Here is a 21,475-nt window from a genome sequence, read left to right on the forward strand (position 1 = left end):
GCGATTGTGCAGCTGAGCCGCATCAGAATTGCTAAAGAGACGCGGGTTGCCGACCCCTGCTCTACAAAATGAACACTCTTTTTTGGAATTTGCAGCAAAAATGTTAGAACTTGGGCCGGCAGTTGAGTATCCTTACCTTAGAAGACAGTCTTGCTTGGAGGCGGAGAAATGCTGAAAGTGACTCCAAAAACACAATTTTTGTAAAACATGGGAGCTTTCTTTGACTGAAATGGCTTCTGCCATGTGGCGCCATTAGTCCATTTACTCATGAATCCAGTGCCCAAACGAAGAATTCCAAATGTCGTTTACTCGGTTTGCATTTTTATTATTGTGCAAGACTCCAAAATAAGTCACGTGAGGTCAAGAAAGTTGCGAGTGCCAGTAGGAGATAAGGTGAGAAAGACTATTGAATTCAAGAAAATACTTCTTAATATTCAACAAAAGAGCAAAATACACCGAACATACGTCTTTATCATTTAGAGAGTGAGGAACAAATACCTAACATGAGTCACTGTTGTCTGAAATGGAGTCTTCAGAACTACTGACTGAGTCCGAGGTGCTGCTTTCTATCCGATGAGACCCAACTTGACTCATCTTCTCTGGGTTGAATGAAAAAAGAGGATTAGGTGCAACAGATAGTGGTGAAAACCATTTTTTAAAGCTCAATGATTATTTTACAACTTACTTTGAAATCTCTTGTACTTCTTGCACAGACAAGACCGGACGTATCGTTGCAGTTTACGTAGAGTCGATGGCTTCATTATCTCAAAGTCGATCTCCAGCTCGTCTTGGTCGGCGTCGCACATCGATGGCTCTCGTGACTGGATGATGCGCACCACATGGCCGAGTTTTACGCCGGACAGTCGGTTGATGTCGAGGCTAAGTTGGTGCTTCTCGTCGTACGTCATCTGCAGGGCTTCTTCGTCACAGACGTTCCTTGGATGACTGGAAATGAAGAGTTTGGACAATACCTTGATCATTTTCCCCCGGAAAAAAACAAAGTGGTCGTCATACCTAAAGCTGACAGTCTGACTGCTTTCGCTGCTCCCTCTGCTTATCCGACTTTCTTCTTTCATTTCGGTCAGATTTTTCGTCATCGGATTATTTGGAGGCGCTTCGGAGAATGTTGTGATCTGCTGGTGAACAAGTGTAAACACATCTGATTTTTTGTTTGAGTGGAAAGCTACAAAAGTAATGTTAACATGTTGCTATGTACACTCAATGACATTCAATACAATAAAGGAGATCAAATAGTGAAAATATTGAAGATACCTCTCAATATTCAGTAACGTGTCAAATACAAGTGGAATTGTGATAATAAAAACAACTTAAAACTGCTCACTAAAATGTTTTAGTGGCCAGTGGATATACTTTATGATCACAGTGCGATGGTAAATAACAGCTAAAACGACTATTGTGGCATTTTTAATGGCATTACAGTGGTACCTCAACTTAAGAGTGTTTCGGGATAAGAGCTGTCTCTCAGATAATTGTTAGGCTTTAAGTTGCAAGCAAAAATTTGAGTCAGAGGCATCCCCGTTATTAGCTGGAGAATCCCGTAACATTTGGTCTAACTCGCTATAGGTCTATATGGAAATAACTGCAGGCCTCAAATTTTAACTTTTTAAAGTTCAAGGCAAGTATTGCCATTAAGGACGGCTCATATTTTAGGGCACCAAGGCAAACATTATTTTCTTTCGAGGCATATACAGTGGGGCAAAAAAGTATTTAGTCAGCCACAGATTGTGCAAGTTCTCCCACTTAAAATGATGACGGAGGTCTGTAATTTTCATCATAGGTACACTTCAACTGTGAGAGACAGAATGTGATCAAAAATATCCAGGAATTCACATTGTAGGAATTTTAAAGAATTTATTTGTAAATTATGGTGGAAAATAAGTATTTGGTCAACCATTCAAAGCTCTCACTGATGGAAGGAGGTTTTGGCTCAAAATCTCACGATACATGGCCCCATTCATTCTTTCCTTAACACGGATCAATCGTCTTGTCCCCATAGCAGAAAAACCGCCCCAAAGCATGATGTTTCCACCCCCATGCTTCACAGTAGGTATGGTGTTCTTGGGATGCAACTCAGTATTCTTCTTCCTCCAAACACGAGTTGAGTTTATACCAAAATGGATACATGGATGATACAGCAGAGGATTGGGAGAATGTCATGTGGTCAGATGAAACCAAAATAGAACTTTTTGGTATAAACTCAACTCGTCGTGTTTGGAGGAAGAAGAATACTGAGTTGCATCCCAAGAACACCAGACCTACTGTGAAGCATGGGGGTGGAAACATCATGCTTTGGGGCTGTTTTTCTGCTAAGGGGACAGGACGATTGATCCGTGTTGAGGAAAAAAATTAATGGGGACATGTATCGTGAGATTTTGAGCCAAAACCTCCTTCCATCAGTGAGAGCTTTGAATGGTTGACCAAATACTTATTTTCCACCATAATTTACAAATAAATTCTTTAAAATGTATACAATGTGAATTCCTGGATTTTTTTTTCACATTCTATCTCTGGGAGAACTTGCACAATCGGTGGCTGACTAAATACTTTTTTGCCCCATTGTATATATATATATATATATATATATATATATATACACACACACACACATATATACATACATGTAAACACACACACACATACATACATATATATATATATATATATATATACACACACACACACATATATATATACATATATATTTATATAAATACCTATATACACACATTTATATATATAAATACATATATACATATATATGTATATATACATACATATATATACATATACATGTTTATATACATATATAAACATAAGTACATATATATAGATGTATACACATACATAAACATATATATATATACATATACATGTTTATATACATATATAAACATAAGTACATAAATATATAGATTTATACACATACATAAACATATATATATACACATATATACATATATATATGCATATATACATATATATGTACATATATAAATATATACTTATACACACATACATATATATATATATATATATATATATATATATATATATATATATATATATATATATATATATATATATATATATTCAGTGGCCTAGTTGTTATAGTGTCCGCTCTGAGATCGGTAGGTTGTGAATTCAAACCCCGGCCGAGTCATACTAAAGACTATAAAAATGGGACTCATTAACTCCCTGCTTGACACTCAGCATCAAGGGTTTGCACACTCTTGGCAATCTCTCCATGAGCTTCAAGAAGTAGTCACCTGAAATGGTTTTCACTTCACAGGTGTGCTTGAAGTTCATCGAGAAAATGCCAAGAGTGTGCAAAGCAGTAATCACAGCAAAAGGTGCCTATTTTGAAGAAACTAGAATATAAAACATATTTTCAGGTATTCCCTTTTTTTTTGTTAAGTAGCGTAGTTTTGATGCCTTCAGTGACAATCTACAATGTAAATAGTCATGAAAATACAGAAAAGCCATTGAATGAGAAGGTGTGTTCAAACTTTTGTCCTGTACTGTACATCTGATTGTAGAAGTAAATAGACTTTGCTTGACTATATCATATGCCCACCTGTTTTGGCAACTCTACAAGTCGGAGGTCTTTTTGATCACGTTTGTCCAAAATGGCACTCAGGCCACCAGTAGCCCGGCCGGAGCCCACCGTTGAAGTCACAGGCTGGTCTGGAACCTTTGCAAACAACCTCTCAAACAAACCCTTGAGGAAATAAAAATGGATACAATCCCACAAGTTGAAATACTTGCATGTTCAGCTGCTCCATTACCTTCTTCCCCCGAACACACCTGAAGTTTCTTGGCCAGGGCGACGACACTGTGGCCCGGGTGGTTGTATTTGTAGCAGTTGGAGAAAATTAACCTGACGTCTGCGGCGAAACTTTGCACATCTTGGTACTCCCCTTTCTCCATTTTTGTCTACAAAACGCAACAAGTCAAAGGGAGCGTCCTTTAGCGGAATGCATGTTACTATTTAGTAGGGATGCACCGATTAATCGGTAACCGAATATATTCGGTCGAATATGGCAAAAAAAGCCACAATCGGCCTTCGGTGGAATGAGTTAAAAACAAGGCCGAATAGTGGCGTGTGACGCAATTTTTGGACGCGGTGACGCAATCAACGAACATGCGGTGACGTTGGGATATGTTGTGTACCTGTATAAGTGTATGAGGTTACAAGCGCACACTTATTGAGATTTAGTGGGGCCTCTGTTTACATTATTAGCCTGTTGTGTAGGCTACCTGTATAAGTGTATGAGGTTACAAGCACACACTTATTGAGATTTAGTGGGGCCTCTGTTTACATTATTAGCCTGTTGTGTAGGCTACCTGTATAAGTGTAAGAGGTTACAACCACACACTTAATTGAGATTTACTTGAGCCTTCTGTTTACATTATTAGCATATCTACTGTGGCTAATCAGACTTTTGCCAAAAGGACAATTCATTTGTTGTGGGTTTATCCACTTTAATGCACTTTATTTTTTTTTGGAATGCATGTTTTGTTTGAAGGCCTAATATAAATGAAAAACTTTGTGCTTTTTTTTGAAAAGCAAAGGCTACTGGATTATTTAAAAAATGTCAATATTCAATAAAAAAAATACTTTATTTTGAAAAACATGTCTAAATATTTATTCTAGGCTATTTATGCAATATAAAAAAAATTGTGAAAAACTGCATTCATTATTCGGTATTCGGCCTTCGGCCAAGCGTTTAGATTTTATTCGGCTTCGGCCACAAATTTTCATTTCGGTGCATCTCTACTATTTAGTAGCAAAAATAAAGTCCATTCATCCTATTTCCACCACTTCATCGCAGGGCCAACACAGATAGACATTCACACATGACCATTAATACCTTGACAGTACTGAGATCCATGGGGTATTTGATGATGTTGTGATAATCATGCAGCCCCAAAGCTTCAGCATCCAGAGGCTTGTAGAAAGGCCATGCGTACCCCCAATGCTTCTTTAAGAACATTTCCTTCAAGATGTCCTGGCAGTACTTAAGCGGTTTACGCTGCTTGTCCGCCTCGCCGACTTGGGACACTAATTCCTTTGCGTCAGCTCGGTTGAAGACGTCGCGTCTTCTCTTGCTTTCCGGCGACTGGTTCAGACAGGTTGTGTCAGTGGCGGCGCCGATTTTCCTCTTCGGGCCCGTCTTCTTCATTAACAGGAAAATAAATGACGGAGTCATTTCAGTAAATTCCATCTAGAAATCATCAATATATGATGCAGGATTGAGAACACATACAGTGTTGGCCTGCTGGGACTGCTCTTTGGGAGTGACAAATGACTTCACATCGGGGGTTGTATCTGAAAGAAATGTAGGTGAAACCTTGGTTTGGGTCACATTTGCATTGCTGAACAAAATGTAATGACCCTACAAAAAGGCCTGGGCCATTATTAGGACTCAGAGGGCCAAATTTAGAGAGAAAATGTGTCTGGGGGCTGGTGTATCTGATTTTTAGGAAGACTAATACAAAACCTGGAATTTTACGGGGGTTTTTTTACTGAATAAGACACCCAGAATGTGGGATTTACAATCTTAACTATGACCGATAAAACACTGAATATTGACAACATGTGGACGTCACTCACACTCTCGATCGACATATTGGATGGGAAAATTGTGATATTAAGTCGGCTCTTACCGCAGACTTGAGTGGATTATGCGACCTCCTCCTGTAGCAGTCAAAAAAGCTGCTGTGATCTTGGCTCCTCCATTGGCTTCTCTGACAGACACTGGCGTTCACCGCAGCCCTCCGACTTTCAGGTATGACTTTATAATCTCACTAAAACACTATTAACACAATAAGCAGATAAGGGATTTTCCAGAATTATCCTAGTAAATGTGTCTAATAACATCTGTATCGCTCACACTGCCGTCACCTGGAGCCGCCGCCTTTTCTTTTTTTTTTAGTGCTTCACTCTAACTTTCATCATCCACAATTCGTTCATCCTCGCTCAAATTAATGGGGAACTCGTCGCTTTCTCTGTCCTAATTGCACTTGCTGCTGGTGACTATGATTATAAAGAATGTTTAGATGTGAGGAGCCCTACAACCAGCTATTTCAGGTACAGGCAAGGCTTTTTTATTAGCGACCAAAAGTTGCGAACTTTATCGTGGTTGTTCTCTACTAAATCCATTCAGCAAAAATATGGCAATATCGCAAAATGATCAAGTATGACACATAGAATGGACCTGCTATCCCCGTTTAAATAAGAAAATCTCATTTCAGGAGGCCTTTAAAAATCATGGATTTTTATAATTGGCGCCACCTTGGAAGTATGCTAACGTCTCTGATATTAGCATGCTAACGTTTAATGCTAGCTGTTCAGCTGATGTTTACAGCCCAAAATTGTGCATTTTAGCATTTAGCCGCTATCTTTGAAGTAAGCCAATCTGTCCTATGTCGTCATGCTAATGTTTTATGCTATATTTGAATGTTTAAACCTAAAAATCATGCATTTTGATACTTGGCGCCATCGTAGAAGTATGCTAACATCTCTGATTTTACCATAACAAAGTTTTATGCTAGCTCTTAAGCTAATTGTGCATGTGGGCGTCACTCACACTCTCGATCGACATATTTTACAATCAAGCGAAAAATTCAACAAACACAGCAAAATATAAACACAGAGGGTAAAAAAAAAAAAAAAACACCTATAATCTGATATACCACTAAGCTTTAAAACTTTGCTGTAAAAATCTCTTTCCACGTCGGTCCCTCACACCCGCATTTCAGGCTGGCCGCTCTGGAAACACTCTGTGGAAACGCTCCCCACCCACACTGCTTGGTGCCTGGTCTGAGCTGCTGTGACTTAGATTACCATAGTAACTAATTAGATGACCATATTAACTAGTATAATACGCAAAAGCCCAGATCTCAACCACTGAAATACTTTATACAGTGCAAGATTTGCGGTAATTTGAAAACATCACTGCACATCATAATGGCAGCTACAGCTTCAAACTTTTTTAAAGATCTAAAAAAATTATTTGGGAATCCCGGCGGGCCAGATTTAAAAGATCAACGGGCCTTAATTTTTCCGGGTCTGCCCTACAGGGTAAAAAAGGCTCAATGCTGGTGTGGAGGCGCTGGCAACCCACGCAACATCACTGTGCTGTACACAAGGTTTCAGCCACAAATTTGTAAACATCTTACATCTTTACTGAGCACTTCGGACTTTATTGGCTGATCCAATTAATACTTTGTATCCTGGCATAGGAAAATCTGCATCTGCAGTCCCTCATGAATACTAAAGAATAGAATAGAATGTGTTTATTGTCATTGTACAACGAAATTGTACACAAAACTAATTTAGTGCAAATTCGTAATAACACATAAAGACATAAGAACATAGATGAAAATACATGAAAATACCCAGCACACAGCTCACATTCATTCTTGTCTTGTGTTCAGTGACACTATTGTTCTCGGGTAAAAAATGTTCTTCAATCTGTTAGTCCGGCATTTTATTGTCCTGTATTTCCTGCCCGAGAGCAGCAGTTCAAAAAGCTAGTGAGAGTAAAGAGAAGTTAAAGGCCTACTGAAATGAGATTTTCTTATTTAAACGAGGATAGCAGGTACATTCTCTGGGTCATACTTGATCATTTTGCGTTATTGCCATATTTTTGCTGAAAGGATTTAGCAGAGAAAATCGACGATAAAGTTTGCTACTTTTGGTCGCTAACAGAAAAGCCTCGCCTGTTCCGGAAGTCGCAGACGATGACGTCACATGTTGATGGCTCCTCACATCCTCACATTATTTTTAATGGGAGCCCCCAACAAAAAGCTATTCGCACCGAGAAAACGACAATTTCCCCATTAATTTGAGCGAGGATGAAAGATTTGTGTTTGAGGATGTTGATAGCGACGGACTAGGAAAAAAAAAAAAAAAATTCAAGTTAAAATAAAAAACGCGATTGCATTAGGACGGATTCAATGTTTTTAGACACATTTACTAGGATAATTCTGGGAAATCCCTTATCTTTCTATTGTGTTGCTAGTGTTTTAGTGAGTTTAATAGTACCTGATAGTCGGAAGGGTGTATCCACAGGTGTCTTGAAGCCAGTGTCTGATGGAAGTCGACGGCAGCTGTACAGACGGCACAAGCTCAGCTGATCTCCAGTAAGTGGCGACTTTTTACCACAATTTTCTCACCAAAAACTGCTGGTCGACATTTGGCCGAGAACCATGTTTGCTTGACTGCTCTGATCCATAGTAAAGTTTCACCTCCGGGAATTTTAAACAAGGAATCACCGTGTGTTTGTGTGGCTAAAGGCTAAAGCTTCCCAACTCCATCTTTCTACTTTGAATTCTCCATTATTAATTGAACAAATTACAAAAGATTCAGCAACACAGATGTCCAAAATACTGTCTAATTATACGGTTAAAGCAGACGACTTTTAGCTCTGTGTGTGCGCAGCGCTAATATTTCCTCACAGTCCGTGACGTCACGCGTACACATCAGCATTCCGCGACGTTTTCAACAGGACACTTCGCGGAAAATTTAAAATTGCAATTTAGTAAACTAAAAAGGCCGTATTGGCATGTGTTGAGATGTTAATATTTCATCATTGATATATAAACTATCAGACTGCATAGTCAGTAGTAGTGGCTTTCAGTAGGCCTTTAAAGGTACTATTTGCAACTTCCTCACAGTAACATTTTTCATTTCAAAAAATATAACACGAACAGCACCATGTTTGCTTGACAATTGTCTATATTTTTCACGATTACGTAATTAGTTTGTTTTTACCGGCCCAGTCAAGTAGTTTCTCAGCAACGCTTTGTTACCTGAAATTCTACTTTTGCGTTTTCCTTTGGCTGCATTAGGTAACAGCTCCACTTCTTTCTGAGGCATCTGCGCGACTTTTTGCAAGTAAACCTTCTCCACCGCCAGCGCCATCAGCACGATATCATCTGTGGGCTAGAGGAGTGGACGTGGTCAGGGGATATCGACCAGCAGCCATCCATATCGGCCTGCACGTGTCATACCTTGTTGTAGACGTAGCAGTTGGTGAACATGGTGTTGAAGTCTTGCAAACATTCACTTGCACTCCAATAGTAGTTGTTCTCCAGCCGTTGCTTGATGGTCCCCAAATCCATAGGGTTGGTTATCACGGTGTGATAATCCTAATCCATAGAAAGAATGCCCATGTTATATCAACAATGTTCTTCGGGGTTACACAGCAGCAAAATTATTAGTGGAAATCAAAGTCATTCTTTAACAACTGTAAACATCCAAAGGTTGATTTCAATGTATTGTGTATGAAAGAGGTTCCAAAAAATACTACAACATCAATTCACTGATGGTGTGTTAATATTCCTTTTATGTGTTTTAAATTGATATTGTGTTATTCTTTGATTTCAATACATTGGTAGATAACAGTAACATTTAGTTTGGGTACCTTTCACATTAGAATTGATACGATACCGGTTACCCCTATCTAGGAATCAATAATGGTACTCAATGGTACACATTTGTGGTACTTTTTTTCTATCTGTGTTCAAATGTGTCTCACTGCGCTTTATTATATAGTAGGGATGCACCAAAATGAAAATTTGTGGCCAAAGCCAAAGCCGAATAAAATTTAAACGCTTGGCCGAAGGCCGAATACCAAATAATGAATGCAGTTTTTCACAATTTTTTTAATATTGCATAAATAGCCTAGAATAAATATTTACACATGTTTTTCAAATAAAGTATTTTTTTATTGAATATCGACCTTTTTTAATATTCCAGTAGTCTTTGCTTTTCAAAAAAAGCACATTTTTCATTTGTAATATGCATTCCAAAAAAAAATGAAGTGCATTAAAGTGAATAAACCCACAACAAATGAATTATTGTCCTTTTAGCAAAAGTCTGCTTAGCCACAGTAGATATGCTAATAATGTAAACAGAAGGCTTAAGTAAATCTCAATTAAGTGTGTGCTTGTAACCTCTTACACTTATACAGGCAGCCTACACAACAGGCTAATAATGTAAACAGAGGCCCCACTAAATCTCATTAAGTGTGTGCTTGTAACCTCATACACTTATACAGGTACACAACATATCCCAACGTCACCACGTCACTGCACGTTGGTTGATTGCGTCAACGCGTCAAAAAATTGCGTCACACGCCACGATTCGGCCTTGTTTTTAACTCATTCCACCGAAGGCCGAATGTGGCTTTTTTTGCCATATTCGGTTACCGATTAATCGGTGCATCCCTATTATATAGTAAACTTAGTCAAGTAGTAGTTTTTGCCATCAAGTTAAAAGTGCCAGGCTTTTTATGTGGAGTCCTAAAAAGTGGTTAAACTGTAAGTCTTGTATTTATTACGCACAAGCTATCTGATTATAACGTGCACCTTAGTTGTATTTTTGCTCACCAAATTTGGAGGTGTTGAAATCAACATGTAAAATTGCTAATGCTAATCGGTCACATAGAAAATGCCATGTAAATTAGCGTCAAGCTGGCCGATTTTGAAAACTGGCGCTTTACTGTACTTTTTGAACGACTTCTTCTTGCTTTGTTGTCATGGGGAATTGTAACATTACCAAAAGGCAGTCCGGCTTAATCTGAGTGTGTGACCGCTCGTTTTAAGTGCTTGAGATAAAAAATAAATACGTCTTTAAAAAATTAAGAGCTTGAGCCGGTGCAGAGTCTGCAACCAGACATGACGTTTACACTAAAAAATTTTGGGTTAAAAAATAACCCAATTTTAACCTAATTGCTGGTTCAAAAAAGGACATGCCTCTTATTTGAGTTATTTTAACCAACATTTTGGGTTAATCTTTTCAACCCAACTTCAGCGTTAAATTATTTAACCCAAAATTTAGTTATTCTAACTTAATGTTGGTTGAATCATAACCCAACTGAGTTATGCACACTACAATGTTGAGTTATTCCCAACCCAACAATTGGGTTGCGCAGCAATTTAGCACTCCTAAACACAATAGTTGGTTAAAAATTAGAAATTTTACTGCTGGTTTGTCCAACTCCTTCCCAACTACTGATCAAAATTATTTTTATTCCATTAAAATATACTCAAAAGCAAGATATCAGTGACATTTATTTTTTTACAACAATTGCTGTGTATGGTCATAGTAGTCCTATACAGCATGCTCAAATATGTTTGTGTACATAAGATGTGTGATTGTAAATAATGTTAATGAGATTAATCCTTAATAAAATTCCCTTCAAGAAAAGTTACTTTTTAATAACAAAAGGTTTTTACCCAAAAATGCGTTATTCATTGAAAAACAACCCAATGGTTCATAATTTGGAATCGAGTAAATATAATACCCTTATAACTCAAATAATGGATTGCTCTTCATACAAATAACTCCAAAATTTAACCCAAAGCTCGCAGCTCATAAATTGGGTTATCAAAATAACTTAGCATTTTTTCAAATCAATCAATTAATCATAGTGTGAAATCCATTTTGAGTGTGAATGTGCAGCAAATGTCTCAAAATATGTCACCTTTCGATTTTAGGTCAATCAGTAATACAGATTTTTGTCGGTACCTATAAAAGTAACGAACTTGGTACCCATCCCTAGTAACGTTAGATTACTACAACTTCCCTGGTTTAACATTCCTTGCTATTTAATTCCAATAGATAAGGGAAAACAGATCCATTGGAGAGAAATAAGTTGCCGTTCTAAACTGGCATTTTAAGTCCACTTAGTGCAAAAAAAAGCTAATTGGTCAACTCCAAAAATTAAATTGACAGCACAACGCAACACAACCTTTACTTCTCACTACACACAGTTGGTACTCACTGGTAGTTGAAGAGCCACAGCATCGACAGGATGATAGAAAGGCCAGGCAAAATAGTGCCTCCACACACCCCTGACCACTACATTCTGCATGAACTGCAGCTGGTTGGTCTTTCGGCCTATCTTGTTGGCATTCATGACCTCAGGAGGTGGAGGGTTCTCAAAACGCGGCATAGATTGGTCTGTGTCCGCCGGCATGATCACCGATGCAGGGTCAGAAAACAAGCTGGTTTAAATTATCCTCTGCAAATCCTGCAGCTGTAGTTTTCAGGGGAATGGAAGGGAAGTGGAGCCAAGTAGTTGCTGCGTTCTTCCCAAGACCTGTTGGAATGAAAACATGCTAAGGTCAGTGTGAACTGAAGGATAAATAGCTCCGACAATAACAAAGGCCCTCTGAAGGACTGCATACCAGTTTGTGTCAGAAATCACACTTGCCACGATACTCTGCAAATGAGTACATTACAGTTACACCTGCGTTCATTGCTCTGGGTCTCGAAAGTGTCGACTGGTTTGCCTTCAAACATCTTGAAATACACTCATAGCACTTTCCTTTCTATAGGACAGATCGTTTGATGTAACAAAAAGGTATAAATTGCATGAAAATGTCAAAAAGGTACCACAGGATAGTCTGCACAGAGACAACGTTTCTAAAAACATCAACCAACTGTGATTAGAAACTGACCCCTTTGTTGAAAAGGCCCAAGTATGTTTAATTACTGTACTGTTTGCTCCTCTGGGCTTACTTTTAACTGTTATTTGTTTATGATTTTTTTTAAATGAGCTTGTTGTTGAGTGTTGCTATGGTTACAATTGCATTTAGTGACATCATATGCACTGTTTTGATCTGTTGGCGCTCGCCTTTCTAAGGAGTATAGAGCCCACTGATGGACGGACCAAATACAATCTTTCTGTTGTTTGTTCCAGTCCTGTAATAATCCTGGGTCGTGTTCATGCTTGATCAAAAAAAAACTATACCAGTCAAACAAACGGCCTCTTGTCTTTGTTAGCCGTACCACAAATATGAAGTGTGAATACTGCCTGAAACAGGGGTGGCCACACTTTTTCTGCAGGCGAGCTACTTTTCAATTGACCAAGTCGAGGGGATCTACCTCATTCATATTTTTAATTTATATTTATTTATTTATGAAAAAGACGTTTCTTTAAACAAGTTAAAGGTGTTTAAAATTATAATACAAGCATGTTTAACACATATAGATTCCTTTCTTTCGTGAAGACAAGAATATAAGTTGGTGTATTACCTGATTGTTTGGAATCAGACAGTAGTAATGATAAAGTCCACATTTCTGAATGGAGGAGAAAAAAACTCCTTATTTCTGTCCAATACCACATGAAAGTGGTTGGTTTTGGGCATTTAATTTGTCCAGCTTCCATACTCCTTTTTATACACTTTACAAGAAATACATTGGCGGCCAACTCCGTAGCTTGCCAGCTTCGGCACGTCAGCTTTCTGAGACTAATATTTTGTTAGTGCAGGCAGGATGAAGCAGCGCTTTTGTTGTGAAGACAGGAACTGTGCAGTCGTTTTTTAGAGTGTTGACGGCGGGTACACTGCGAGAGTCTGTTGAAATTAAGTGTTTCTCGCCTTCCTGACGGTCAATTTTCCTTAATAATGAGCTTGTCGAACATCATCTCACAAGACCCTCGGGTGCCGTAAATGTCAATTAAGTCACGAAAGTGACGTCTTGGTGAATATTGATGATCACTAATTTTTAGGTCTGTTTTTTTAATGCCTGGCTGGCGATCGAGTGATAACCCCGCGCGATCGACGCAATGTGCACCCCAGGCCTAAAACAAATACACAGTGGAATAAGTTTTTGAACACCACACTTTTCGGGTCAACCTGCCCCCATTATCCACAGGTTAATGCGCTTCCTATAATGAAAACACCACGTCCACGCAACTAGTGACTGATATCCATCTTTTGGTATCAGTACCAAAATGTATTTCCATACTTTTCTAAATAAAAGGGGACCAAAAAAATGGCATTATTGGCTTTACTTTAACAAAAAGTATTACGGTACGTTAAACATATGTTTCGTATTGCAAATTTCTCCTTAAATAAAATAGTAAAAATACTGCTTTATTTTAACAAAAAATCTTATGGTACGTTAAACATATGTTTCGTATTGCAAGTTTGTCCTTAAAAAAAAAGTGAACATAATGGACAAGTTGTCTTTTAGTAGTAAGTAAACAAACAAAAGCTTCTAATTAGTCTGCTGACCTATTCAGTAACTTATTGCGTCATTCCCCATTCTATTATTTCGTCAAAATTATAAAGGACAAGCTGTAAAAATTTATTATTAACCTACTTGTTCATTTACTGTTATCTGCTTACTTTCTCTTTTAACATGTTCTGTCTACACTTCTGTTAAAATGCAATAATCACTTATTCTTCTGTTGTTTGATACTTTACATTAGTTTTGGATGACACCACAAAAATACTAAGTAGTTACAGGATCATACACTGGTGTACATTTGTACAGAGTGTATAGAGTCACATTTGTACAGAGTGTATAGTTACATTTGTACAGAGTGTATAGTTACATTTGTACAGAGTGTATAGAGTCACATCTGTACAGTGTATACAGTCACATTTGTACAGAGTGTATACAGTCACATTTGTACAGAGTGTATAGAGTCACATTTGTACCGAGTCTATAGTTACATTTGTACAGAGTGTATAGAGTCACATTTGTACAGAGTGTATAGTTACATTTGTACAGAGTGTATAGTTACATTTGTACAGAGTGTATACAGTCACATTTGTACAGGGTGTATAGAGTCACATTTGTACAGAGTGTATACAGTCACATTTGTACAGAGTGTATAGAGTCACATTTGTACAGAGTGTATACAGTCACATTTGTACAGAGTGTATACAGTCACATTTGTACAGAGTGTATAGTTACATTTGTACAGAGTGTATACAGTCACATTTGTACAGAGTGTATAGAGTCACATTTGTACAGAGTGTATAGTTATATTTGTACAGAGTGTAGAGAGTCACATTTGTACAGAGCGTATAGTTACATTTGTACAGAGTGTATACAGTCACAGTTGTACAGAGTGTATACTGTCACATTTGTACAGAGTGTATAGTTACATTTGTACAGAGTGTATACAGTCACAGTTGTACAGAGTGTATACTGTCACATTTGTACAGAGTGTATAGTTACATTTGTACAGAGTGTATACAGTCACATTTGTACAGTGTATAGTTACATGTGTACAGAGTTTATACAGTCACATTTGTACAGGGTGTATAGAGTCACATTTGTACAGAGTGTATACAGTCACATTTGTACAGAGTGTATACAGTCACATTTCTACGGAGTGTATAGTTACATTTGTACAGAGTGTATACAGTCACATTCGTACAGAGTGTATAGTTACATTTGTACAGAGTGTATGGTTACATTTGTACAGAGTGTATAGTTACATTTGTACAGAGTGTATACAGTCACATTTGTACAGAGTGTATACAGTCACATTTGTACAGAGTGTATAGTTACATTTGTACAGAGTGTATACAGTCACATTTGTACAGAGTCACATTTGTACAGAGTGTATAGAGTCACATTTGTACAGAGTGTATGGAGTCACATTTGTACAGAGTGTATAGGGTCAAAATTTGCACAGAGTGTACATTGTACAGAGAGTATAGAGTGTACACTGTTCTTTTCCACACCTTTCTTTGCACTTCTATATTTTTTTTATATATTTACACATTGTTTTCTTGCATGCACACATCGTACTGTATGGTATGGCCTCAATCTCGTTACCCTACGTGATGACAATAAAGCTGATTCTGATTCTGGTCATAATTTAAGTTCTCATGTGTCCAGGGAATTATTTCCTGAGTTTATGAACATAATATTAATTTTAAAAAAATGTCATGATAATAAATATTGATGTAATCATAGTAGTATCGACTCCTTACGCTCTTGTACTTGGTATCATTACAGTGGATGTCAGGTGTAGATCCACCTATGGCATTTTTTTACATTGAGACGCCGGTGAGCTGTTGTATCCTCTTACAGTGTCTAGTGAAGCATGTTTAACTATTCCTCGTCCTGCAGGGATGATACTTGTGAAACAACTCACTTTATTTCCCATGGAGGTGAGGATTAGTGATTTAGAAGTAGCTAAAACACTGCAGAGGGATGTTTGCTGCTAGCTAGCTAGCCACGTCTTAAAGCACCTCTTCCTGAGGGTGTTTTAGTGTCATAGCTTCCCCTTTATCTTTAGTATTTAGGCCAGAATGTGTCCATTCTCCCTTTTCTGTCTACACACTTTGTCTGCTTGTCAGTACTCTGTGATTGTGCGCTGCCGAACATGCTCCGCTGCTCGTAAAACCAGCAATTTCACGACGTGACGACAACACGCTGTCATGCCCGTTAAAAATAAATTACAATCCGGTACTTTTCAGAGTATAGTACCATTCTTGATTCATTAGTACCGCGATACTATACTAGTACCGGTATACCGTACAACTCTAGTACACAGACAGATATATATATATTTTTGTCTGTATCACATCGCACCATTTAGTACACCGAGTGCCAGACAGCTCTTTGAAAAAGAAGGTGAGGAACACTATTGAATAACTTGCAGCAAAGTACGATGGGACAAAAGTCTGTGAAGCTCTTCCCTCCCCTCATCGCCATCTTCGCCTACAGGGGTCTTCACTAAAAGGTAAACGTGATATTAAATGGTTATTTAACAGTGGCGTGCCGTCAGGGTCAGCAATGCTTTCTCTGCTGGCCTAACATAACCAGAAATCATGATCATAATTAAAGATAATAGTATTTTTTTCATTTACTTTCCCTAAATATCTAAAAGTATTCACATTCTCCTCATGTCATATTGGTGCTGTTGTTTTTAGTTCATAGAGTTTTTATCCAATCAGAATTCAGCTAGCTTTTGTTGCCATGCTGTACCAAATCTGCCAGAAGCCTTCAGATTCAACAATGCGGGCGTTTGTGCACTGTAAGTGAACAGGAACATACAGTTGATAGATTATTGCGATAGCCAATCATATTCCGAGTTGTTGTCAGTAAGGCCTTCTAGATGGCAGATATAGATATATATAGTGATGTTATGAGCCAGGTAACAGAAGAATTCCATTACCCAGCATGCCACAGTAGTGAAGCGCATGCACAGTAGCCCCGTTTTAATGTAGACATGCCAGCAGCGGGATGTTTTTGATGAGCATGCTGTGGAGTAACCACTAAGAAGTCAGCCAACACGCCTTGTCTGCATCTTTTATGATTTGACAAGACAACACAGATATTTGCAAGTCCATTTTCAAGAAGGATATTTAGAGAGAAACTACATCTTGTGCGACAATGGCGGCCAACCCCCGGAAACTAGCTCAGCTGTCGATTAAAATGTGAGTTCAGATATTTTATTTCTTAATGTTTTCATGTTTAAAATGTTTTGTTGCCATTTTAATTTTGACAGTACCACGTAGGATATGTTTTAATTGCTGATGCAGGTTTATTGATTTTTTTAAATGCGCCAGAAAATAACCCGTTTTGTACACTGTTGATATGATAGTAGTGCGTAAATGTGTTCCTGAATAGTATTTCTCCAGCAATGGTCATGTGGTAACATACATGATGGGATTTTGAGAGGTAATCGTTGAAGTATGACATCACTGAAGGCCTAAGTGGGAAACGCACGGCCCGCCACTGTTATTTAAATATTTTTTGATTGATCGATTGAAACTTTTATTAGTAGATTGCACAGTAAAGTACATACTCCGTACAACTGACCACTAAATGGTAACACCCGAATAAGTTTTTCAACTTGTTTAAGTCGGGGTCCACGTTAATCAACTCATGGTTATCTACCAATAGTCATGTGTATGTATTACACATGTAAATATATAATAATTCCATGTAAAATAAGTTTTGTGTTAATAGTTTTTGGTTTAATAGGAATATGTTGTTTTATTCTTTATTCAACTGGCGTTTTAGACCTGATTAATAACAACCACTCACCGGAAATACATTTTTAAAAGTGGCACAGCAAATGTTGCAAACCCTTAAAAACACCAAAGATTCCACTAAATTTGGGTAATGTCATACATTAATCAAATATGTTGCTAATTTGACATTATAAAATTAGTTTTGTGTTAATAGGAATATGTTGTTTTATTCTTTATTCAACTGGCGTTTTGGACCTGATTATTAACAAAAACCACCGGAAGTAGATTTTTGAAAGAAGCACAGCAATTGTTGCAAATCATTGAATTTGGGTATAGTTGTACATTAATCAAATAATGTTGCTAATTTGACAGTGTAAAATGAGTTTTGTGTTAATAGTTTGGGGTTTAATGGGAATACATTTTTTTTTTTATTAAACTGGCGTTTTGGAACCAATTTCTAACAAAAACCACAGGAAATACATTTTTAAAAGTGGCACACCAACTGTTGCAAATCATTGAATTTGGGTATAGTTGTAAATTAATCAAATAATGTTTCTAATTTGACGGTGTAAAATGATTTTTTTGTGTTAATAGTTTGGGGTTTAATGGGAATATGTTGTTTCAATCTTTATTCAACTGGCGTTTTGGAACTGATTACTAACAAAAACCACCGGAAATACATTTTTAAAAGTGGCACAGCAATTCTTGCAAATCATTGAATTTGGGTATAGTTGTACATTAATCAAATAATGTTTATAATTTGACATTGTAAAATGAGTTTTGTGTTAATAGTTTGGGGTTTAATGGGACTATGTTGTTTCAATCTTTATTCAACTGGCGTTTTGGAACTGATTACTAACAAAAACCACCGGAAATACATTTTTAAAAGTGGCACAACAATTGTTGCAAATCATTGAATTTGGGTATAGTTGTACATTAATCAAATAATGTTGCTAATTTGACAGTGTAAAATGAGTTTTGTGTTAATAGTTTGGGGTTTAATGGGAATATGTTGTTTCAATCTTTATTCAACTGGCGTTTTGGAACTGATTACTAACAAAAACCACCGGAAGTACATTTCTAAAAGTGGCACAGCGATTGTTGTAAATCAGTAAAAAAAAAGAAAAAAAAGATTTACGATTCGATTGAATTTGGGTAAAACTGTACATTAATCAAATATGTTGCTAATTTGACATTTTAAAATGAAGTTTGTGTTAATAGTTTTGGGTTTAATTGGAATAATTTGTTTCATTATTTATTCAACTGGCGTTTTGAAACTAATTACTAACAAAAACCACCGGAAGTACATTTTAAACAGTGGCACAGCAATTGTTGCAAATCATTGAATTTAGGGTCAAGTTGTACATTAAAGGCCTACTAAAACTCACTACCACCGACCACGCAGTCTGATAGTTTATATATCAATGACGAAATATTAACATTGCAATACATGCCAATACGGCCTTTTTACTTAATTAAATCGCAATTTTAAATTCCGCGCTAAGTATCCTGTTGATGACGCATATGATGACGTGTGTGCGTGACGTGTCAGATTGTAGCAGACATTTTTTTCCAGCCCGATCCCAGCTACAAGTAGTCTGCTTTAATCGCATAATTCCACAGTATTCTGGACATCTGTGTTGCTGAATCTTTTGCAATTTGTTCAATTAATAATGGAGACGTCAAAGAAGAAAGATGTAGGTGGGAAGCCGTGTATTGTGGCCACATTTAGCAACACAAACACAGCCGGTGTTTCATTGTTTACATTCCCGAAGTTGAAGCTTTACTATGGAACAGAGCGGTCAAGCGAACATGGTTCCCGACTACATGTCACCCGGCAGGTTTCAGAGAGAAAATTGTGGTAATAAGTCGGCTCTTACCGTAGACATGAGCGGAGCTTGCGTCGTTCCTCGTGCACCTGTCAAAGAGGCAGCAGCAGACTGTCTTGTCTCCTCCGACCGGCCGCCCCCAAAAGTGGAATGCTTCCACCGTGGAGGAGAGGGGAAAAAAGCTCAGCCCGGCCCGACCGGCTGCCTTCGCTTCGCCGAGAAACGTGGCTTCCCTCAGAGACACTGGCGGTCACCACACCCCTCCGACTTTCAGGTACGACTATATAATCTCACTAAAACATTAGTAAGACAATAAACAGATAAGGGATTTTCCAGAATTATTCTCGTAAATGTGTCTAATAACATCTGAATCACTCCCACTGCCCTGTCATTTTTTTTCCTAGTCCTTCACTCTCACTATCCTCATCCACAATTCTTTCAATCTCGCTCAAATTAATGGGGAAATCGTCGCTTTCTCGGTCCGAATCGCTGTAGCTGCTGGTGGCTATGATTGTAAATAATGTTCAGATGTGAGGAGCTCCACAACCCGTGACGTCACGCACACTTCCGGTACAGGCAAGGCTTTTATATTTGAGACCAAAAGTTGATGTGGATGTTCTCTACTAAATCCTTTCAGCAAAAATATGGCAATGTCGCGAAATTATCAAGTATGACACATAAAATGGACCTGTTATCCCCGTTTAAATGAGATAATCTCATTTCAGTAGGCCTTTAATCAAATATGTTGCTAATTTCACATAACTCTCTTATTAGCGTGAGGAACGCGTAAAAATGAGTCATTTGAGGCGTAAACATGAAAGAAGTAGGGCGAACTTGCCAAGTCATTGCTAATAAAGCTGGGCTGTGGGAGTCGATACGGAAACTATTCAAATAAGAGTCGACATGAAAGAAGAAAGACGTCGACGATAACAAAACATGAGGGGCCATCAACTTAGGCACGTGTGTTCCCCGCCGCCCACACACAACTGGAGAACAAGACGCAAAACGTGTTTTGAAGGATTTATATGACGTTACCTTGCAAGCAGGTTTATGAAGCTGTCAGCTGATTTCATTCCATAACAACGCGTCGAAAACAAAAGAAAAACATCGCCTTGTCAACTTCAAACGGCAAAGTTCTTTAGCTCCACTTCCGGCGGAAGTTGGTACCGTACTCGGGATTGCTGAACGATACGGATACCGGTCCTACCATGGGTGGTATCGGTATCAGATTTATTATTTTTAATTTTTTATTAATCAATCCGACAAAATAATAATAATAATAGTAATAATAATACAATTCCAACCCCAGCAACACTCAGAACAACAATTAACAGAGCAATTAAGAGGACACACAAACATGACACAAAACAATCCAAAGGTAGTCAAACATGCTTGCCAACCTTGAGACCTCCGATTTCGGGAGGTGGGGGGGGCGTGGTTGGGGGCGGGGCGTGGTTGAAAGGGGAGGAGTATATTTACAGCTACAATTCACCATATATATCCATCCATCCATTTCCTACCGCTTATTCCCTTTTGGGGTCGCGGGGGGCGCTGGCGCCTATCTCAGCTACAATCGGGCAGAAGGCGGGGTACACCCTGGACAAGTCGCCACTCATCATATATATATATATATATATATATATATATATATATGAAATACTTGACTTTCAGTGAATTCTAGGCATATATATGTATGTGTATATATATATATATATATATATATATATATATATATATATATATATATATATATATATATTATGTAAGTGTGAATGTTGTCTGTCTATCTGTGTTGGCCCTGCGATGAGGTGGCGACTTGTCCAGGGTGTACCCCGCCTCCCGCCCGATTGTAGCTGAGATAGGTGCCAGCGCCCCCGTGA

The 21,475-nt window shown here is 38.0% G+C and overlaps 1 protein-coding gene across 4 annotated transcripts; it reads right to left on the reverse strand.

The window, feature by feature from the left end:
* Positions 1-304: 304 nt before the first annotated feature.
* On the reverse strand, positions 305-20,785 carry LOC133536497 (bromodomain-containing protein 2-like). 4 transcript variants are annotated; one of them, XM_061877073.1, is made up of 12 exons: positions 20,631-20,757; positions 19,647-19,888; positions 11,817-12,134; positions 9,040-9,177; positions 8,839-8,971; positions 5,289-5,350; positions 4,893-5,198; positions 3,826-3,954; positions 3,596-3,739; positions 1,015-1,136; positions 686-945; positions 305-599 (listed from the first exon to the last, which is right to left on the reverse strand). In XM_061877073.1, the coding sequence occupies exons 3-12, from the start codon at positions 12,009-12,011 to the stop codon at positions 499-501; spliced, it is 1,590 nt and encodes a 529-aa protein (XP_061733057.1). In that variant the 5' UTR covers positions 12,012-12,134; positions 19,647-19,888; positions 20,631-20,757; the 3' UTR covers positions 305-498. The 4 variants fall into 4 exon arrangements, with proteins under 4 accessions (XP_061733057.1, XP_061733058.1, XP_061733059.1 ...); XM_061877074.1 differs by lacking the exon at positions 19,647-19,888 and having other exon boundaries at positions 1,015-1,133; positions 20,631-20,785; XM_061877075.1 differs by lacking the exon at positions 19,647-19,888 and having other exon boundaries at positions 305-594; positions 20,631-20,785.
* Positions 20,786-21,475: the final 690 nt, after the last annotated feature.

This window comes from Nerophis ophidion, linkage group LG17, assembly GCF_033978795.1.
Source record: "Nerophis ophidion isolate RoL-2023_Sa linkage group LG17, RoL_Noph_v1.0, whole genome shotgun sequence".
Classification (NCBI taxonomy): Eukaryota; Metazoa; Chordata; class Actinopteri; order Syngnathiformes; family Syngnathidae; genus Nerophis; species Nerophis ophidion.

Excerpts from the sequence above, each read along its gene's own strand:
- LOC133536497 (XM_061877072.1), bottom strand. The coding sequence starts at position 12,011 with ATGCCGGCGGACACAGACCAATCTATGCCGCGTTTTGAGAACCCTCCA. Across the intron at positions 1,137-3,595 it reads TTGTAGAGTTGCCAAAACAG|CAGATCACAACATTCTCCGA; the intron begins GTGGGCATATGA and ends CTTGTTCACCAG. Across the intron at positions 946-1,014 it reads AGTCAGACTGTCAGCTTTAG|TCATCCAAGGAACGTCTGTG; the intron begins GTATGACGACCA and ends CTTCATTTCCAG.